The 19,355-nt window shown below is 45.2% G+C and overlaps 2 protein-coding genes and 1 long non-coding RNA gene across 7 annotated transcripts in view; 1 reads left to right on the top strand and 2 right to left on the bottom strand.

The window, feature by feature from the left end:
• Positions 1 to 4,718: 4,718 nt before the first annotated feature.
• PPIH (peptidylprolyl isomerase H) lies at positions 4,719 to 15,537 on the bottom strand. 3 transcript variants are annotated; one of them, XM_083629030.1, is made up of 10 exons: positions 15,131 to 15,537; positions 14,952 to 15,016; positions 12,189 to 12,212; positions 11,095 to 11,139; positions 10,557 to 10,599; positions 9,278 to 9,370; positions 7,303 to 7,390; positions 6,398 to 6,438; positions 5,820 to 5,906; positions 4,719 to 4,845 (listed from the first exon to the last, which is right to left on the bottom strand). In XM_083629030.1, exons 1-9 carry the CDS (start codon positions 15,194 to 15,196, stop codon positions 5,838 to 5,840), a joined length of 534 nt encoding a protein of 177 aa, XP_083485156.1. In that variant the 5' UTR covers positions 15,197 to 15,537; the 3' UTR covers positions 4,719 to 4,845; positions 5,820 to 5,837. The 3 variants fall into 3 exon arrangements, with proteins under 3 accessions (XP_083485156.1, XP_083485157.1, XP_083485158.1); XM_083629031.1 differs by lacking the exon at positions 14,952 to 15,016 and having other exon boundaries at positions 12,189 to 12,208; XM_083629032.1 differs by lacking the exons at positions 14,952 to 15,016; positions 15,131 to 15,537 and adding an exon at positions 14,227 to 14,271 and having other exon boundaries at positions 12,189 to 12,208.
• On the top strand, positions 7,619 to 12,178 carry LOC310769592. The gene is made up of 3 exons (XR_014551714.1): positions 7,619 to 8,288; positions 10,066 to 10,110; positions 11,872 to 12,178. It is a non-coding gene; the product is annotated as an uncharacterized lncRNA (long non-coding RNA).
• Positions 15,538 to 16,966: 1,429 nt separating the features above from the next.
• CCDC30 (coiled-coil domain containing 30) overlaps positions 16,967 to 19,355 on the bottom strand; it is a 28,528-nt gene continuing 26,139 nt past the window's right edge. For all 3 annotated transcript variants that reach the window (XR_014551619.1, XM_083628608.1, XM_083628609.1), the window contains 3 exons: positions 18,718 to 18,832; positions 17,908 to 17,975; positions 16,967 to 17,622 (listed from right to left, as the gene is read on the bottom strand). Coding sequence is in view for 2 of the 3 variants with exons in the window: in XM_083628608.1 (XP_083484734.1) it covers positions 17,415 to 17,622; positions 17,908 to 17,975; positions 18,718 to 18,832 (391 nt within the window). In the remaining variant the exon portion in view is untranslated. The remainder of the gene's footprint in view (positions 17,623 to 17,907; positions 17,976 to 18,717; positions 18,833 to 19,355) is intronic.

Genomic DNA, 19,355 nt, shown 5'->3' with positions numbered 1-19,355 from the left:
CATTCTCTGCCCATGCAGTAAACCACGTTTACTCAGAAGTCCCATGTGGTTTAGTGAGACTTACTCCTAAGTAAGTATGCACAAGATCGTGGCCTCTTGTCTCACAGTGTGTTTACTCAGCCTTCGTTATTTTCACTGGGGCTTGCCTCTTGGGTAAATGTGGCAGAACAGCGGTGGAGAACCGGTTTCGAAGACCAAAGCCTTCCCTCGCGGGCCAGCACCTGAGGGCCGCGTGGCAGGGGTGGGCGGAGCCGGGGCAATAGTGGGTGGAGCAACAGGTGCGACTCTTACCTTTGTATGGGAGGCTACTTCCAGTCAGATAGTTCCCTTCCTGAACCCACCCACGCATTGCTCGCCCCAGCAAGCAGCACTCTTGCTATTCTATAGCGTGCAGAAGTGTCTGAAAATGGTGTGGAGCCAGGATGGTGAAAAGGGCATGCGCTGGGCAGAGTCCCAAGAACCAGGTAGTGGATAGCTACGATCCGCCTTTCAGGACCTGTGGCTCTACACCCCAGAGCCCTAGGGCAGCTCCACACTAAACATTTTAAATACATTCAATGCACATCTAAAGCACATGGAAGGACAGATCCTGAAGCGGAGGCTCCAATACTTTGGCCACCTCATGAGAAGAGAAGACTCCCTGGAAAAGACCCTGATGTTGGGAAAGATGGAGGGCACAAGGAGAAGGGGACGACAGAGGAGATGAGATGGTTGGACAGTGTTCTCGAAGCTACCAGCATGAGTCTGACCAAACTGCGGGAGGCAGTGGAAGATAGGAGTGCCTGGCATGCTCTGGTCCATGGGGTCACGAAGAGTCGGACACGGCTAAACGACTAAACAACAACAAAAGCACATGGGTTTTCTCGTGCTTTTTTCTGGGGGGGATTGCAGGGGTACGCATACCCCTAAACATTTTGTGAATCCAAGTTTGGCTTCATTGGGGGGCAGTATTTCAATATGAATATGAAAATGAGAGTACCCCTAAACATTTTTAAAGAAAAAAAGCACTGGTTTTCTCAAAGACCTTACAGAACTCTAGTTTTTCCCTCACATAGCTACAATTTCCAGCACCCTTAATTCCCAGGATTTTTGGAGGGAAATCATGTTTTTAAATTGTATACTGCGGATCTGCCCTTAGTGGATAATAATAATTTTATTATTTGTACCCCAGCGCCTCTGATGGGCTTGTCCCAGCCACTCTGGGAGGCTTCCAGCAAATATAACGTAGCACGAAACATTAAAAACTTCCCTATACAGGGTTGCCTTCAGATGCCTTCTAAAAGTTGTATACATAGTTCTTTATCTCCTTGACATCTGATGGGGGGGCATTCCACAGGGAGGGTGCCACTGTGAAGAAGGCCCTCTGCCTGGTTCCCTGTAACTTCTCTTCTCACAGAAGGAACCACCAGAAGGACTGCTATTACTCTTCTAACTTGGAAGTAAACCCTGCTGTTTTCAGTGGAGTTTTCTCATGTATCCAAAGCAGAATTACCTAAATGTAGTTCTTACTCGTGGTTATACTTGCACAGGACGGCCGCATGCAGATGAAAATGGCTTTATTTTCCCTAATGTGAGTGTTCTATTGCAATTGACTTCAATAAGGCTTGGAGCCTGTTGTATACTTACCTGGGAGGGAGGCCCACTTACCTCAGTGGAACTGACTAGTTAGTAGATGGACATGCATAGAATGACACTGTAAAACAATTCACTCAAGCACCTGAAAGACTTCCTCGGTTTTGTTTTACCTGTCTGTCTGTGATCACTTAGGAACAGAGGAACCTGGCTTATATCGTGCTATCTACACTGACAGTGAGTCTCCAGGGTTTCAGGCAAGATATGTCTCTCAGCTCTACCTGGGGTGATGGGGTATTGAACCCAATACCTTCTGCATGTAGAGCAGATGCTGGACCACTGTGCCCCCCACCATAAGATTGGGACTGGCAGTGTTCTCAAGCTCTGACTCAGCCTTAATGAGAAAACAGGTGGGTTGTTTTGTTCAGCCTTACACCAAGGCCATCAGCATCCTGTTAGAAATTAGAATTTTGTATAATTAATGACACACAAAGCACCCCCATGTAGTTTTTACTCAGAAATAAGTCCAACTGTGTTCATGTATGATTTGAATCTGGTTCCCCAGGGTCCTGTTCTTTACTAACAATCCTTGAACATGCCTGGGAACTTTGTGTTCCTCCTTATTTGAACAAACCAGGGAAACTTTGCCAAAGTGAATTCCAGCTTCCCCCATTCATTCTGAAGCCCCTGTGAATTTGATGGCTTTGAAATAAGCATGGTTTAGATTCATTCGACCCTCTGACTCAGACCACATGATGTCCAACCCACATCAGCTCATCTTCCCAGGCACAAACTCCTAGTTCTTACCTTGAAAGCTCTCCCCAACTTTTTCTATCTGCTTTTATTTCCTTTTAAATGTTTGTCTGAGACTTTTGCTCCTCCAGCTCCGCCACCCTCAGGCCATGCAATGTCAGCCATTCTGCCTTGTTTCCCCTTAGGCAGCAGTGGTGCAAAGTTTGGGGCACCCTCTGCAAGTGCACCTGCTCCTAGCATCTGGTTGCTCAATATTTCAAAGAGTAGACAGACCCTTGGTGTGGTTTTTCTTTGTTTTTACACGTCTAGTTCTGATCGTGCTCCTCAACACTGAAGACAAAGAGCTAAACACCAGGAAGATCTATCTGGCAGTAAGAGCTGCTTGATAGTGGAACAGACTCCCTTGGAAGATAGTGGACTCTCCTTCCTTGGAGGTTTTTAAGCAGAGGTTGGATAGCCCCTCTGCCATGGATACTTTAGTTGAGATTCCTGCATTGCAGGGGGTTGGACTAGATGACCCTTGGGAATCCCAACTCTGATTCTATGAGCAGATATACTTGCATGACACAGGCTGCTGGCCTAGTTCAATCCCAGTAGAATGACTTTTGCGCTATGGAAGCATCTTGCTTCTCTCCTTCACCCAACCCTTTGCCCATTCACCCTCTTCATGGCAGGGGTGGGGAAATCTGTGGCTTTCTGAATGTTGCTGGACCATGGTTTTCACTGGGGGAATTGGCCATGGTGTCTGGGGCTGACAGGAGCACAGCATCATCTAAAGGGCAGCAGGTGTCCCATAGACTAGTGCTTGAAACTGAGTATCTGATGGAACCTGCTGCCATAGCAGCAATGAAGACTCGGCTGCATCTACACCCTGTGGTCATTGCCTGATCAAAGTATCTGGCAAGCCAGGAAGCTATTTTGCCAAATGTCAGAAGGGTAAGTCTGTGCAGGCACCACCTGCGAACAGCACACTGGGCAGGTCAATGGATGACCACAAACAGGAAGCAAGTAAGAGTTGGCAAAGACATTCCTGTAATCTAGGAGAGTGCTAGCTCTAATCCCTCTCTCCTGGTCTGCCAGAAATCCCATTAGGATGTTATAGGCACACAGGCTAGCAGAAAGTTATAGACAAATAGCTTTTGTGGTGTATTGTGCAATTTCTCAAAAGGGACACTTTAAATCTGTATCTGTTCGCTCTATTACTTCCTCTCCCCCAGTAACCCATTAGCCTCTGCTTGAAAATCGAGAGGTAGACATATTTTTTTTATATAAAGTAGGGTGAGATCCAATAGGCATTTGCAACTGTGGCAGCTTAGCTACTGCCCCTGCCAAAGCTGTTGCCTCCCTCCAATTATTTTGCTGACTTTTATGTTGTTCCTTCAGTTAATTGCTTATTTCAACCTATAGCTATACTGCATCCTTATTGGTTTTTTGGGCAATTTAGGATATGCTTTGAATAATAAAGGGTTTTGTGCAATGCTAATTCTACTCGGAGTATACCCACTTAAATTATCGAACATGACTTGGGCCCATTTCTTTCACTGAGAAAGTTAGATATAACCCATTATTCCTGCTACACCCACACAAGAGGAAAACACCAGGCTGTGTTGCTGTATACTCCTTGCTATGCTCTTCTGGGGAGAGGCAGTGTCCAAATACCCAAACAACCACTTCCTGGGCATTGTGCTTGCTGTCTGCTGAGGATTGTATCCAGTTCTGGCCCTACTCCGGGTAGGACCACTGGAGTTAATGAACACAATAACTTGAGTCCACCACTTTCAGCAGGTCTCCTCTCAGAGTAGGACATCATTGGATACACCCTTAAGACTGAGCCACAGGTGCTTAATGAATCACACAAGGTTTCTCAACTGGATTTTTTCCTTCCTATTACTCTGAGTAAAAAACGGACTGCCACACCTAAAAATAAAATGACATATACCTATCATATATACTGAGAACAAACTTGATTCTCCATGCCATTCCTCATGTAGCCAAAACAGCACCACCAATGCAGAAAAGAGAGGGAGCAGCAAGGCTTGAGTGAACCCAGTGGTTTGCAAAAATAAATTTCATGGGGCAAAAGCTTTTTTTGAGGGGGGAGAACTCAACCCAGTGAGGACTAAGAATACTCAGTGGTCCAGAAGACTAATTGTTGGAGGGTGGGACGGAAAACGGGAGAGGGAATGGAATAGAAAGTTCAGGAAGAATCCTGGTGGAATCCTGACCAGGCGGCATGGTGCAATCTTTTATTGTAGGCCTCACTTGCAATTGACCCAAGTCCAGGTTCCCTGGGATGACTCACTCGATGGACTTTGCTGAGGTCACAAGACAATGGCCCCCAATAATTCTTCCCGTTTGGCAATTCCTTTGCATTCCAATGGAACAACAGACACTTAACCAAATTCCTTTATTTACAATGGGGGGAGAAAATTAGTTTGGAATGTGGGGTAGATAAGACACCATAGGAGAAACATGGAACAATCGGGAGGTGATGGTGATCCAAGATGGAAAGAGACTAACCTGGAATCAGGAAGAGGCAATGGGTCAGTCATCATCACATCTCTAACACAGTGTACCAGAAACAGCACATTCCAGCCCAAATAAGATGCTTTGTGAATGGATCTTGGCAATGCCACTAGAGGTCCGTGTGGGGTTGCAACACCCAGAGATACTAGTGATCCACTCAACTATGTAGCTGGGGAGCCCACAGGATGGGCAAACTCTTTTTCCAGCTGGAGGGTCACATTCTCCCTTGTCCAACCCTACGTGGGACTTTATGCCATTTGTGGATGTGGTCACACCTGTTGTAGGGCCTGGTGATTGCCAAAGCCTAAGAAGAGTCTTAAAGGATGGATTTTATGCCAAGGCAGCTCACACGATGCAGTATATGAGTGTCGTCAGCAGACAAACCTGATTTCCTTTCGATTAATACTTTCTGCATTTATTGTACTTAATATAATTTATTTAGCAATGTGTTGCGGGAACTTGAGGGCTCTCAAGGAGAGTGTAGCCTCCACTCTTGACCACTGTAAATCTTTATTCAGCAACTGGTCTGAGTTGGAGACTCCACCAGGCCGAAACAGGATTTCAAAACCAGATGAGCAAAACATTCACCTTCAAAATGTTACCTGATAATTACATACCTGTCTCTAGTTTGAATGAATGTTAAGATTGTTACAAAGCTGAATTCTGAACTTTTATGGAGCACAGCATACACTACGGTTTCATTCAACTGAAGTCAGATTCAGAAGTAGACCCACTGAAATTGACGGGCATTATTAAGTTTGACAATTTGATGTGGTCTACTTTGAGTCTGACTTGGCTGTATACAAACCTTGGCATATGCTGTATTCCATAAAAGGAAAGAATTCAGCTTCCTAAAAATCTTTATTTTTTACTCAAGCTAGAGATAGATATGCAATATAGCTTATCCACCCTCCCCAGCTTCATTGGGCCAGGTTGTGGCTATCACAGCTATGGAGATGGGTACCTACCTTGAGAATCGTTTCCCCCTACATCTCACCACATTGGGCAATCACCACTGGCAGTTTGGGCTTGTTATTTGGACCGGTGGGCACGTTCTGAGGAGGGAGCAAAAGGCAGCATTATGAGGAGACCCTCAGCCCCTGCTGGGAAGAGCCATTATATACTTTCCCCACCCCTTAGCAAGCCATTTTCAAGATAATTTTTCTCATCTGTGATTGGTTGGTGTCCTCAGGACCTTATTTTTCTACTGGCAAACCTGCAACCCACAAAGTTGTGTCTCACAAACTGACGGAGGTCATTCTCAGTTTTGAGCTGAAGAGCTGCCTGCCACTTTGAATGACATAAAGCAACATCCCCATTTACAGTTAACGGATCAGAATGGTCAGAAAGGCAGCAGAAGTCAAGCCTGATCACTCAAGCCCAGGGTGGTCAACATCTTCATGTGCTTTACATTCTGCCACAATAAGGACTAGAATCTTAACTTAGATTCCTGAACTGCCCAATTCTGCATGGTAATCTGACTGCCGACTTGTGCACCAAACCCGCAAATTAGCACAATAGTTACTTCTCTGGCTAAAATACTTACTTCAATTTTTCTCATGACTAGCAGCCCGTCAACTATTTTACCTGCCGGGTTTAAAAAAAAGGATGATTTTAATTTTTCAAGTATTTCCAACTCAACATCAGCAAAATTAAGGTCAAACAATGCAAGAGAGGACTGTGTACAGATGTGGCCTTGCTTGACCATGGAGATCTCTTCTAGGGGTTCCCCATGGCTCAAACACACGACTCATATCTACTGGGATCTGTGCATTTGATTGAGTCTGTGGAACTCCGGACTGAGACCCCCTTCCTGTTAAACTTCTGATGACCGATAAAGACCTTTCTATTTCAGCCAGCATATAAGTGAACACTCCTGTTTTTATTATTGATTCTATCTACTTCATTGTAACTTTATTGTATGCTGCTTAGAAGCTATGTGTTACGGGCTAAATAAGTTGCCTAAATAAATAGAGAAAAAGGGAATCATTCAAAAGCAGATTGCAATACGGGGATGGGCGATGGGTTTGGGTTGTTTTTTTGGGGAGGGAACTAAGTGAATTCCCACAGTCCCTCCCAAGGCCATGGCCACACCTAAAGGAGCTTTTCTGATCTTGGTCCTTGCCCAGATTGGAACTAAGAGCATAAGAAGAGCCCATGGCCCATCCAGTCCAGCATCCTGTTCTCAGAGTGGCCAACCAGATGCCTCTTCTGGGAACACTGCAAGCAGGACTTAAGCACAAGAGCACTCCCCCTTCCTGTGGCTTCCAGCAACTGGCATTCAGAAGCATTACAGTCTCTGACCCCTGGGTCAGACCACAGCCATCTATAACCCTCTCTCCTCCATGAATTTGTCAATTCCTGTTTAAAGCCATCACTGCCTCCTCGGAGAGAGAGTTCCAAAGTTTAGTTATGCTCTGCGTGAAGGTAGGACTTGTCCTGACTACTCACCAAAGACTACATGCTTCCCATCCAGCCAGTCACACTTGGAGCAGGTGATGAAGAACTGGCAGCCATTGGTGCTGGGGCCACTATTTGCCTAGCGGGGGGAAAATCCACATAAATCATGGAAAGCAAAGGCCCACACTCAGCTTCGCTCTGCCACAGCTGGTCTGGTGCACAGGATCCCAAAGGAACAAATAAATAAAAGGTAGTCCTAAGACCACCCTACTATATGTGGACTAGCACAGAAGCTCTGATCTGGGCAGAGAAATGAAAATCACTTCTTTTCAGGGTGAATAAGCTAAAAACAGATTAAAACATATACCTGGACATGCCTGACTAAACCATAATGCTTTTAGCAGGTGCTACACCAGGCCTTTATGATGGCAGGAAAGGTCAAAAGTACTCTGAGTCCCTGCTGAACGACCGCAGTTTCAGACAGATTATGAAAAAATTCTGTTTCTTAAAAACTGTTTAATGAGTATTGTGCAATTTATTTGGTTATCTGTATTATAATGTACATTGTAATGTGTTTGGCAGAGGAAATCTTTTCTCTGTTCAACTGAAAGTTAAACTGTCACTGGGGGATCTTAACTAACAGTTGGGGAGGGGCTGGAGATAGAACTCTCAGTATGCAACTGAAGGATAGAAGAGATGTATACTCTGATTGGTGGTTGCTGGTTTAGAATTCTTAGACTGACAATGTGATAGGATGAGGATAGACTGGGAGGGGCCAGAAGAAGTGAATATAAGGCTGGGTGCTAGATAGCCGGAGTCAGTCTGTGCTAGACATCCAGAGGAAGAAGATAGCAGAGGCTGAGAACTGAGGAAGAGCGGAGAAGACCTGAAAGGCTTGGCAGTCAAAGAGTAACTGGGGTAGCTAAGCGACTTGATTAGCCAAGACGGGAACATAAACAGATCTGGGATTCAGCATGGCTGGAAACAGAAGCTTCAATGAAAGCTCTCAGTTAAAGTGTTGGTGAAGTTTGACTGATGTGGAGTATAATATAAGATCAGTCTGTCAGAAGTTTTATCAGGATTCCTCAAAGCTGCCTTGGTTTAGTCATAGTACTGTAAAATAAGCTGCTGTTATTAAGTATATACACATTTGAAGACACAGTAACTACATAAGCTTGTGCACTGCATCATAAATGTTAGTACCTTGTCAAATACAGTCGTACCTCGGAAGTCAAATGGAATCTGTTCCAGAAGTCCGTTTGACTTCCAAAATGTTTGGAAACTAAGGCGCGGTTTCCAATTGGCTGCAGGAAGCTCCTGCAGTCAATTGGAAGCAGTGGAAGCTGTGCCAGATGCTTGGGTTCCAAAGAACGTCCGCAAACTGGAACACTCACTTCTGGGTTTGCGGCGTTCGGGAGCCAAAACATTCGACTCCCAAGGCATGACTGCATTTGACAAATATATTAACGACATGATTGGCTTTGCCCCATGTTTACATCTCATAGGCTTATTGGTCGTAAAGGGTGTAAGTTATACTAAATGGTGTTAGCAGTATAGGTTCAGGAAAACCATTACAGTGGTAGCTGGGTTTTCTTGTTATTAAGAAAATTATCACCATGGGCTTCAATGCATGTACAACTCTCACATGCCTCAAACTGATGGCTCTTAAGGGCCAGGAGAGACTGCTACCTTTGCACATGGGCAAGAGCAACCCCAGCTGCACCCTAGTTCCAAATGTAGCCAAGTTGCTTCCAAGTTTAACTGAAACATGAGGTGGTGGATGTAGGGCTTATCCCATTCTATCATTACAGTCATCCTGCAAGGTAGGATGTGTGAGTGGCTCAAGGTAATTCAGCGAGCATCATGCCCAAGTAGGGTACTCCATGCCAAAGACACTTGACGTCCCACTGCTTTTAAAAGGCACACCAAATGTCAGGCCAACCCCATCCCTTTACAGGGGTCAGAAAAGGGAGCCTGAAGTCAAATTAAATTGCTGGACCACAATCATTTTCTCCAGGCTACTTACCATGGACAGCAGACCAGGAGCGGAGTGTTTCAGCTTGAAGTTTTCATCTGCAAAGGGACCCCGGTAGATGCTTGCCACTCCGGTGCCATCTCCCTGTTTTAGAAAGTGGTCATGCACTCAATTCCACAGCTGAAGTTTTATTAGTGAGTAATGCTCTCATTTATTGTTTATTCTGGATGTTGACAAGTGTCTCTTGATAAAACCAGCCACATAATTAGTACACTTGTAGAAATGTGCTTTGGGAACCTCTTTCCCTGAACAGCTACATGGTCCTCCTCTCTTCTTTCCTTCAAATCCGCCCTTAAAAAACAGACTTTCTCTAAGTGGCCTTTGGCTCATCCTCTTAAATCTGTTTCCAGCAGCAACATAGTTTTGCAATACAAGTGTAAAGGCACATTCTTGGGCTGCCCAGGTCTGTCTCCTGACACTTTGGCCACACTCATTTTTATCCTTTGACTATGTCCACATTTACTTGTGGCCCTAGGGCAGTTGGCTACTGCTCAATGTGGCCCTCAGTCTGAAAAAGGTTAGCCTGCCCTGATTTACATAACTTGTATGTAATAGTGATAATAAATAGCTAATTGAGTTTTGTATATGGTCTAAATTAAAGTGCTGTGGGTTGATTATTTATTGCATTTATATACTATTTTTCTGTCAAGGCACCTAAGTTAACAATTTTAAGGTACTAAAGCAAATGATATAACATCTAAAGTTGGCTTTGGGGCAATTGAATGTTGCCTGTGCCTGCCTCCTTTGACTTCCTCTTCCCTCTTATTTTACAACTGAAGTATCCTGTGCAACATCAAGGCTTGTCTATTCAGGCACCAAATGGGGTAAGCCTGTCAGAACATATCAGACCACCTATTTTGTGAAGCTTAAGGGCAGTTACACAAAACTTTCTGCAGCCTCAGTTAGCTTTTCTTGAGCACCCACCACAGAATTATATTTGGTTGGGCAAAACATGGCTTAGGGTAAACATGCAGACTCCTAGAGAGGAGCTCACAGCTGCTTTGCTCCTCCTCTGGCCCTGCTTCTGTGGATTAAGCCATGGTTTGGCTCAGCATGTTGCCTGAACTTGGGTTCAACTCAGCCAGATGGGCGGGGTATAAATAAATTAATAATAATAATAATAATAATAATAATAATAATAATAATAATAATAATATTGCCTCGCTCCCAAGCAACAGGTTGTAACCAAAGGTAAGATTCCAAGAGGAAACACTGCAGTGTCCTTCCCCTTGATGACAACAAAGTAGAATGAAAAAAATGGAGCACTTACATTTACAAAATCGCCTCCTTGGATCATGAAGTCCTTAATGACCCTGAAAAAGTGGGGGAAATAAATAAATTGTAGGCTAGACAGACAAAACAGTTACTCTTCAGCACACAGTTAGGAAGATTGCCAGTTGGCTGTGTGTTCTTCAGTGGCCTTGCAACCAGCCCAAAAGCAAAACTGCATCCACAGGGCCACCTGCTGATCATTGCCAGCATTGGAGTAGTTGTTAATTCTACTCAGAGCAGATCTACTGAAATCCATGGTCATAGCCATTTCTATTAATTTCAGTGTGTTTACTCTTGAGTAGGACTGATGTTGGCTACAACAGACACTTATTGTTTTTAATGAAGGAATGCGAAGAAGCTATTTATGTGGCTGTTCCCAAATCCTGCTAGGCCTTGTTTTCTGTATCAACAGTGGGTGATCCAAGACAAGCTCCTGAGAAACCCTTCAAGGCTTGCCCCTTGAGCAACGCTTCCCAAACACTGGGTTGTTGCCATGCATTGAAAGCTTCACTTTAAGAGTCAGACAAGCAATGTACCTGTGAAAAGTGCTGCCTTTGTAGCCGATAGGAACTCCATCTTTCCTAGAATACAAAGATACAGATATGGTGAAGTTGTGCAGCCTTGGACCACAGGAACTACCCCACCCCAGTCCTCAAGGCATTCACATCTGCAGTGGGTGACCTGAAAGATCTCAGATGTGGTTTCAGTTGTGCGCCACCAATAAGCTTTGGCCAAAGAAGTGGATTGCCAAAGGCCGCCCAGCCCCAAAAGGTCAAGGCAGGTCATGTGCTACTTTCTGACCCTCAGCAGATGTGTCTGGGTCATCTGGCTACATATGGAAAGCAGTCATAGAAGCCAGCTTGGACAAAGTGAGAGGCTGGCTTTCTGTAAGATGGGCAGAAAGTGTCCTTCTCCCCCTTAAGCCTAGTGCAAGTCTGCTTTGATTAAACCAAGAGGCCAAGTGCTCTTTTTACACCTGCCTGCACACCCCAGGTGAAGGGCAAGAGAAAATACCACCCAGAGAGGCATCAGCCTTCTAATTATATTTAGGACTTATTAGACAAACACTCATCAACACACAAGGGACTCAGACTGCAGAAATAAGTACTTCCGGCTTAAATTGAATGGGGAAAGTGTGAGGTAGAAATCAAGGCACAGTATTTCTGCAATCCAGGAACTCGTCAAAACCCCAGTTTCCAAACTTACAAATTCCCAGTTCTCAAGGAATGTATACACCAAAGAAACTGCTGACTTATGACCACTGTAAAATAAACTCCCATGTCACTCTCTGAGCCTTTCCTTTTGCACCCCAGGTGATAAGAAAACAAAAACTCCAAACAACAACCAAGTACATCTCCGGAACCAAAGAAATGTTGTACACAAGCAGAGATGAGGCATATGCAAAGCCAGGTAGGTTATTCTCTGGGGGTTTTGATTCTTCTTCCAAGGAGACAAGCCACCATTTGATCTTTAAAATGGTTTGTCTCCTTGATGTTGTGCACTGCTGCAGTGAAAAGTGCAGCCACCACTGGTTCTCCTAAGCATATGTATCACAGCTTTAGAACCCAGCCAGGGATGCAGGTTTTCCTGCTTGCTCAAATGCTTATGTTTTTACACCACGACAACATACCTGAATTCACCTGTGCAAAACTGTCTGAAAAGAAAAAGAAATCTACAAGTTAGTTCTTCTTACAGGGATGTTCTTTTTTAGGTCCACAAGTTTAAGGACTCCTGAATACTGGAATAACTGTTAAGATGGAATTCAGTGTTAAGTTGGAATTCTAGAATTCACAGTGATTGCTAGAAAACCAACTTAAAACTTTTAAATTATTTCTGTTACAAAATAGTATATACCAAGTAGGAAGGGACCAATAATAATCTAAGTTCAGCTCTGAGCAAATATTTTTTGGCTCATGGGCTACTATGAAAAAGACAGAGAAAAACCATTATGTTCTCTCTCCATGATATGCCATATTCTTTCGAAAAGGATGGAGGTTTGCTCTGCATTTAGAGAAAGACGTTTAGTCCAATACAGTGATATCTTGTTCTCAAACGCCTTGGTTCTCAAATGCTGAAAACCCAGAAGTAAGTGTTCTGGTTTTCGAACATTTTTCGGAAGCTGAACGTCCAATGTGGCTGTCAGCTATTGTTTCCAGGGCGCCTGCACCAATCAGAAGCTGTGTCTTGGTTTTTGAACATTTTGAAAGTCAAACGGACTTCCAGAACGGATTAAGTTTGGCGCTTTTGTTTTTGCTATTTATTTTGTGTTTTTGATGTTTTTTCAGTTTTTGTGACTATGTGGAACCCAGTTCAGCTACTGATTGATTGATTGATTGTGTGATTGCGGAAATGGATAAAAGCCCCCCATCCAAACAATGAGTATCATCGGTGCAGGTAAGAAAAAAAGATTATTTTTATTTTTATTATCTACAATACGATCTTATTTATTTTATAGTATAGTAGATTGATGATTGCTTTCATTTTATGGATCAATGGTCTCGTTAGATAGTAAAATTCATGTTAAATTGCTGTTTTAGGGGTTGTTTTTTAAAGTCTGAAACGGATTAATCGATTTTGCAGTACTTTCTATGGGAAAGCATGGCTTGGTTTTGGAATGCTTTGGTTTTGGAACGGACTTCCGGAACGCATTAAGTTTGAGAACCAAGGTAGCATTGTACACGAAGAACAGATTATGTGTAAGTCTAGTCTTTTTCTCTTTCCACCCATTGCTTTCTCGCACCATGTGACATATTGCCTGGGAAAGAGATGAAGAAAACCCAGAAGCCTTCCCAATCTAGTGCCTTTGTAGTTTTGAACTACAAGTCCCATTAGACCTCCGGGTATAGGGTGGTATATAAATTCAATAAATAATAATAATCCTCAGCCCCAGTCAGCATGTCTAAAGGCTGGTAATGATGGAAGGTGCAGTCCAAAATACCTGGAGGGCACCAGATGGGAAAGACTGTGCCAGAAGAATGGCATAAGGAATAATATTTTTTCACGTGCACTGGCTGAACCAATCTGAGGAAGGGAGGGGAGGGTATTTATCTGGAGCTGGTGAAGACCAGATTCAGCCAGTGAGCTGCCAGTTGCTGACCTCTGATCAAATCCAACCCTACAGGCAAGAACTAGCTGTGTGGTGAGAGAAGACAGTCCCCAATCAAGGTTTACTACTGTCTTAATACAGATCTACCTAAGGGCACATTTTGCCATGACAGGTTTTCTGCCAGGATGGAGAGCAAGCCAGTAAAACCAGTGGTTGCACTGTTTACTAGACTCTGTTTAAATTCTAGTCAACATGAAAAGGCTGGGGAAATCCAAAGTGCCAAGTCACTATGATAACTAGTGACTACTTGAGCAAATTATTAGTCACTGGATCACAATGCGTAAGACTTTGAGGGGCTTCCCATTTCATGAATCTAAGAGTTGACAAAAGCATAAAATAAGGAAGCTTTGCTATAGGGAACCTGTGGCACTCTTAATGTTACTGGATTACAAGTACCACCAGCCCGCAACCAGTATGGCCAATAGCCACAGATGATGTGAGTTGTACTCAAGTGACATTTAGAGTGCCACATAATCCACACAAGTCTCCTGGTTTCCAACAGTCTTTAGAGAAAGATGCCTTCAGTGGACTTCCTGAGTGGGCCCATCTGCTGCCTCCTCACCTTTGTTAATTCACGCAGTTGCCCCTTCATCTGATGTCTCCCTTAAAACCAAGACTGTGCAACTGCCTAGGAAGGGAAAATATCTGAAGGTTGGTCTCCTGTCTCCTCACCACTCCCCTGCGGACTGGAGACAGCAGTCACAATATGGAGGGGCCACGGGAAGAGCAGGCCCAGGAGGCTTTAGGGTTGGCAGTGGGGTCCCTGCAGGTACAGGCCAAGGCCAACCCGTAGCGCCAGTCCTAAGAGCAACCCAGAGTTGTGACTGGTCACCAGCCGACCCAGCTCAGAACAAGGAGCATCAGCGAGGAGCTTCTGCTTTTTCTAACTCAGCATTTCTTGTTTAAGTTCCCATACAAAACAAGATCAGATTTTCTAAGCAACCCCACTTGGCAAACCCCATTTCTGTGTCGGGTTGCCCGTGCCGATTTCGACAGAAAAGGGGATTTTTTAAATTTTATTTTTTAAAAGGGAAGGAAATCAGCCACGTGGGACCAGCGCAGCTTCCCGCGCGCATAAGGGCCGAGACGCGCCGCTCTAGGCCTGCAATTCACTCGTTACCCACCGCTACCATCATTGGCATAAAAGGGCTGCCGGGTAGGCCGGGAGACTATGCGGCCTGGGGCCCAGAGGTGCCGCTCTCGCCGCGCATCTTTATGGCACGCCGCATTGTCTGTCACACACAAACACACGACCAATCCTCCGCCGAGTTTTCTCCTCAGGCTTACCTGAAGTTCTCCGCCGTCTTGGGTACCACGTCGGCGAAGAGCTCCACTTTCATGCGGCCGACCTCCTGGGCATGGGCAGAACCGTCAGAGCCTCCTCTTCCTCCTCCTCGCGCGCCCCTCCCTCCCCCCCACGCCCAGACCCTTCCCCCCCCTTTCAGCCTCCCCCGAGCGAGCCTTACCTGGCCGCCTATCGTGACATCAAAGAACACCACAGGGTTGTTAGGATTGGAAGCCAACACCGCCATGGCGACCACCTCTCACCCGGAAGTGGAAGCTCGGCCCCTTCGCGGTTCACGGAGAGGCGCCCGGTTGGAAAATACGTCACATCCTGTTACTTGCCGGAAATTTTAAATGCTCATCGAGTAAAAGCTGCCTCGTGGTCTTTGTACGGGTTTCCTGTCCACCGTTGCGCTTCTATTCGTTCGAAGCTTCGACGGAGGATTTTTGTTTCTTTTTCCAGGGATGGGTGGGCTTACCTGTTGCCCTCCGTATGGCGCTGAAAACCAACTCTTTATCAGCCCCCTGCTAGCGTGTACAGCAGTCGAGGTTGATGGGAGTTGTAGTCCAGCAGCCTCAAGGCAACCACGGGGTGGGTGGGAGTAGCACTGATCTGTAGTTTAGGAGGAGAGGCTGTTCCACCCGATTAAGGAGCTGTGGTGAGAAGAGTTTTCATTCCCCCCCACCCACTGGAAGTCTCTTAACTTTGACTACCCAATTAATTAAAATTAATTAAATTTGTATACAGTGGAACATCGGGTTACGTACCGTCCTCCTCACAATGGGTAATGAGCTCTGCTAACATGGGAGTAGATGCCCCCAGTTTGCCCTGGGATGCAAGCGGAAGATGCCTGCAGCGGCGGAGGCTCCATTTGCGAAAGCGCGCCTCATGTTAAGAATGGTTTCGGCTTAAGAACGGACCTCTGGAATGAATTAAGTTCGTAACCAGAGTTACCACTGTACCGTCCTATACCCGCAGGTCTTGGGGCGGTTTACGGGATAAAATCACAAGGCAGCTTCCTCTGTTGGCACAGAGCCACACAGCAAATATATCTGTGTGGCATTTTAAGTGAGGCGAGGGAAACGTGACGTTGGTGCATCTGTTTTGCTCTAATACACATTCAGAGATTAAAGATGGAAAAAATGAAGATGTTGGATGTGAGCACAACAGAAGGAAATGTAGTGTTGATGAATTTGAAGAATGTTGCCATTGACTGATGAATTGATAGTTAATGGTTACAACTTGGCCCTTGGTACAACATGGTATTGTTGGATCTTCAAAATCTTCATTCAAAATGCTGCTCAAAATAGTGCTTTGAACGGGGCTTCTGAAGATTCCTGCAGGCGATGTCAGTGTGATGTTGGGTGATGCACATTTGGACTATCAAACTTGGCCTGTGAGGGCTGGGGAACATAAGCACCTGGCTTGCCAGGCTAGAAAGGTTCCCCAACCCTGTCCTACCTCAACAAATCCACCTTAAAAACAAGAAAATGGAATTCCTCAAGTTTTGAAAGCAACAGGAAAAGCATTGAAAATATGGGATGAACATGTAACTATCCAGAAGGCAAGAAAGAACTAACCTGAATAAGCTATGCGAAAGCCAGTTAAGATGAATGCTCAATAAACATCTGGAAGGGCCCTTCGTCTGCGATAAAGCTGAGATTATATAAATCTATGCTATGAGATGGAAGGCATTGGACTTTGCACCACTGAAGCCAAGTGTGTTCCTCTGAGGCCTGTTGCCTATGGTGTGATCCCTCCCATATTTTGCATTGACTGTGTATGAGATGGCAACAGCATCTCAATACCATTCAAGCTCCAGGGGTTTAGGGCCCAGAGAAAGTAAATGCATATGGAGGCCCAAGGTGCATGTCCAATGTTACTCTTACTCAGAGTAGACACACTGAATATAATAGGCATGACTACCACAGGACTATTAATTTCAGCAAGTCTATTCGGCGTATACCTTAGTTGGATGCAACCTTTTGAGTCCTTTGTTCAAAAAGTTTGTCACAGATACATTTCTGGAATATTTATTTAAAAATCTGGCACAAGATAAAAGACATATAACTAAAATAGTATGTGGAATATCCAGCAGGAGAAGACAAAACAATTACAGTATTTTCCTTTCAAGTGGGCATTTCCTTAAGGTATGGAATCCCCACACAGACTTGCCAAATGAAAAAATGAAGGAACGAACAGTTTTGTTGTTTTCTTTTTTTTTGTATGTAAAACTATCCCTCTCTTGTTATAATTTACAAATTTTAATAAAAAATATATATTTTAAAGACTCATAACTACATCTGTACAAGTCACATTTTTAACAAAGACAGTAAGGTCTTTAGAAAGTTTTCTTTAAAGCTAAAAGTCTGATAAAGCAGCCTGACAAATGGAAGCAATACTACCTAGCAGTGACAAGAGGTTTCTGTACTGTTATTCCACTTCGGAATTTCCCCCTTGTCCCCTTAGACGTGATCACAGCACAAGGCTTGACTCTGCTCCTCTGTGCGTAAATCTGAGGTTTCCCCGGGAGAAGCCACGTTCAAGTAGCCAATTTCCGAAGGTGGGCAGGGCAAAGAGGCAAGCAGAGACCTTTCTGTGTGGTCCTCGGGTTTGCCATCCTGGACAGCTTTCAGAAGGCCGTGAGAGTCCGAAAGCTCCATCACTGAGAAGCTGGAAAAGAAACCATTAGCCTCACCTGGGCCACTCAGGCTCATGGCATCATCTGACTGAACCTAAACACATCTCCGAGTCCCTGGAGAAAGGCAAGGAGGCCTGCTAAAGAGGTTGGCAGAGCTTTATGCATATTAAGCATAGAGCCAGAAAACATGGGAGGCAGTTACAGAGAAAACAAATGCACCTGAGCACATGCAAAGGGCATTTTCTATTTTTACTATTCCCTCCACTATCCCTCCACCCTCCCCAGCCCCCCACATGTACAGCTCAGGGGCACAGTACCTTACGCTGCGAAGGGGGAGAACTTTGCTTTGCGGTTGGAATTCAGAGAAGCCGATACTCTTCAGCTCCTGGAAAAGGGGAACATGCACAAAGTAAGACCTTTAACAAAAAAAGAAGAGAGAGGGAGGAAGAAATCGGGCTGTTATCCATAAATGCTTTGGGCTGCAGCCAACTCAGTTTTCTCAGAGTAGACACGATGAAATTAATGGACCTAAGTTAGTCCTGTCTAATTGCAGGGTGAGGAACGGCCAGCCGGCCCAAGAAAGCAGGGAGAGGTCCTTCACCCAGCAGTTCAGCGAACTGCTCTGTGCAGCAGCCTCCTCTCATTTAAAAGGGGGTGGAGTGGAGGGGCAAGGAGATGGGGAAGCTGTAAAGATTTGGGGGGGGGATGTTGGTCAGATGCTGCCAAAGTGGCAAGTGGAGTTGGTGATCAGAGTAAGCAGGGGCAAAGCTATGATACATGATATTTTGTGTGTGTGTGTGTGTGTGTGTGTGTGTCTGTCTGTCTAGCTATCTATACTGAAATTCTTGGTGGCAAATGAAATACCACGAGGGAAATCATGGCTGTGATCTGAGTATACGTAGCTGCTAGAAAGAGCCAAGCGGCAACCAGAGAGAAGAAACATAGACTTGGTGGACCAGCTGAAAGGGCCCAAGCCTATAAATAAGATGGCCCATAAAGACACTGACTGAGCCACAAGGGTCTGGGGTGGATCTTCACCCCTCGAAGCAGGAGAGGAACAGTGAGCACCCCAAGCCCTGATTCTGCAGAGGAGAAGACCGAAAGCCACCACAGCAGCCCATTCTTACCTCCAAGCTGTGGCTGTGAATGCTCCTCAGCGCCCGCTCCAGGAGCCCAACCTGACCCGTCAGCTGCAGGGTCCATTCCTGGAGCTGCTTGTTCTCCTCGTCCAGAAGCCGCACTCTGGAAAAAGCCACAGGGAAGATGCCTCAGTGGCACGTTCATCCCTGCCAAGACAGAGCTGTGGGAACGGATGTGGCACAGGGCTGCAAGGGAGGGAAGCAACCGGGGGCCAGAAGGAGAGAGGAAGGGGGAAGTCGCTCTGGCTGGGACCAGAGCCACTTTCCCCTTTCTCCATTTGGCCCCAAGTGTCACCAGGAGGAGGTGACGTCCCCTGCCTCCTCCCGGGAAGGGAATTGTGGCATATGGAGAGCAGCCTGACCCCATCCGTCAACCAGAGAAGGGGCAGGGTTCTTGCACTCCCTGCTTGAAGAAAGCTAAAATAATTAAATCACCTGTTCAGGCCTCCTCACAATTGTCATTGCTGAATATATGGACCAATAAGATGAAAGCTTGTTGCTCTAAAGTGCTTTTGACATGGATGTTAGCTGCAGCTGGGATTTCAATAGCTCAGCAATGGAAAACCCTGAAAAATCTGCGGTATAAGAATTTATGGACTTTGGCTATTGTGGAAAAAATAGTCTGC

Source organism: Podarcis filfolensis (assembly GCF_964270895.1).
Source record: "Podarcis filfolensis genome assembly, chromosome: 8".
Lineage (NCBI taxonomy): Eukaryota > Metazoa > Chordata > Lepidosauria > Squamata > Lacertidae > Podarcis > Podarcis filfolensis.
The sequence above is the reverse complement of the archived record's forward strand: the minus strand, read 5'-3'. Positions and strand labels throughout refer to the sequence as shown.

Coding starts and splice junctions, on each gene's coding strand:
- PPIH (XM_083629030.1), bottom strand. CDS start 15,196: ATGGCGGTGTTGGCTTCCAATCCTAACAACCCTGTGGTGTTCTTTGAT. Junction 15,017..15,130: donor ATGTCACGATAGGCGGCCAG/GTAAGGCTCGCT, acceptor GCCCATGCCCAG/GAGGTCGGCCGCATGAAAGT. Junction 11,140..12,188: donor TTTTGCACAGGTGAATTCAG/GTATGTTGTCGT, acceptor TTTGTATTCTAG/GAAAGATGGAGTTCCTATCG.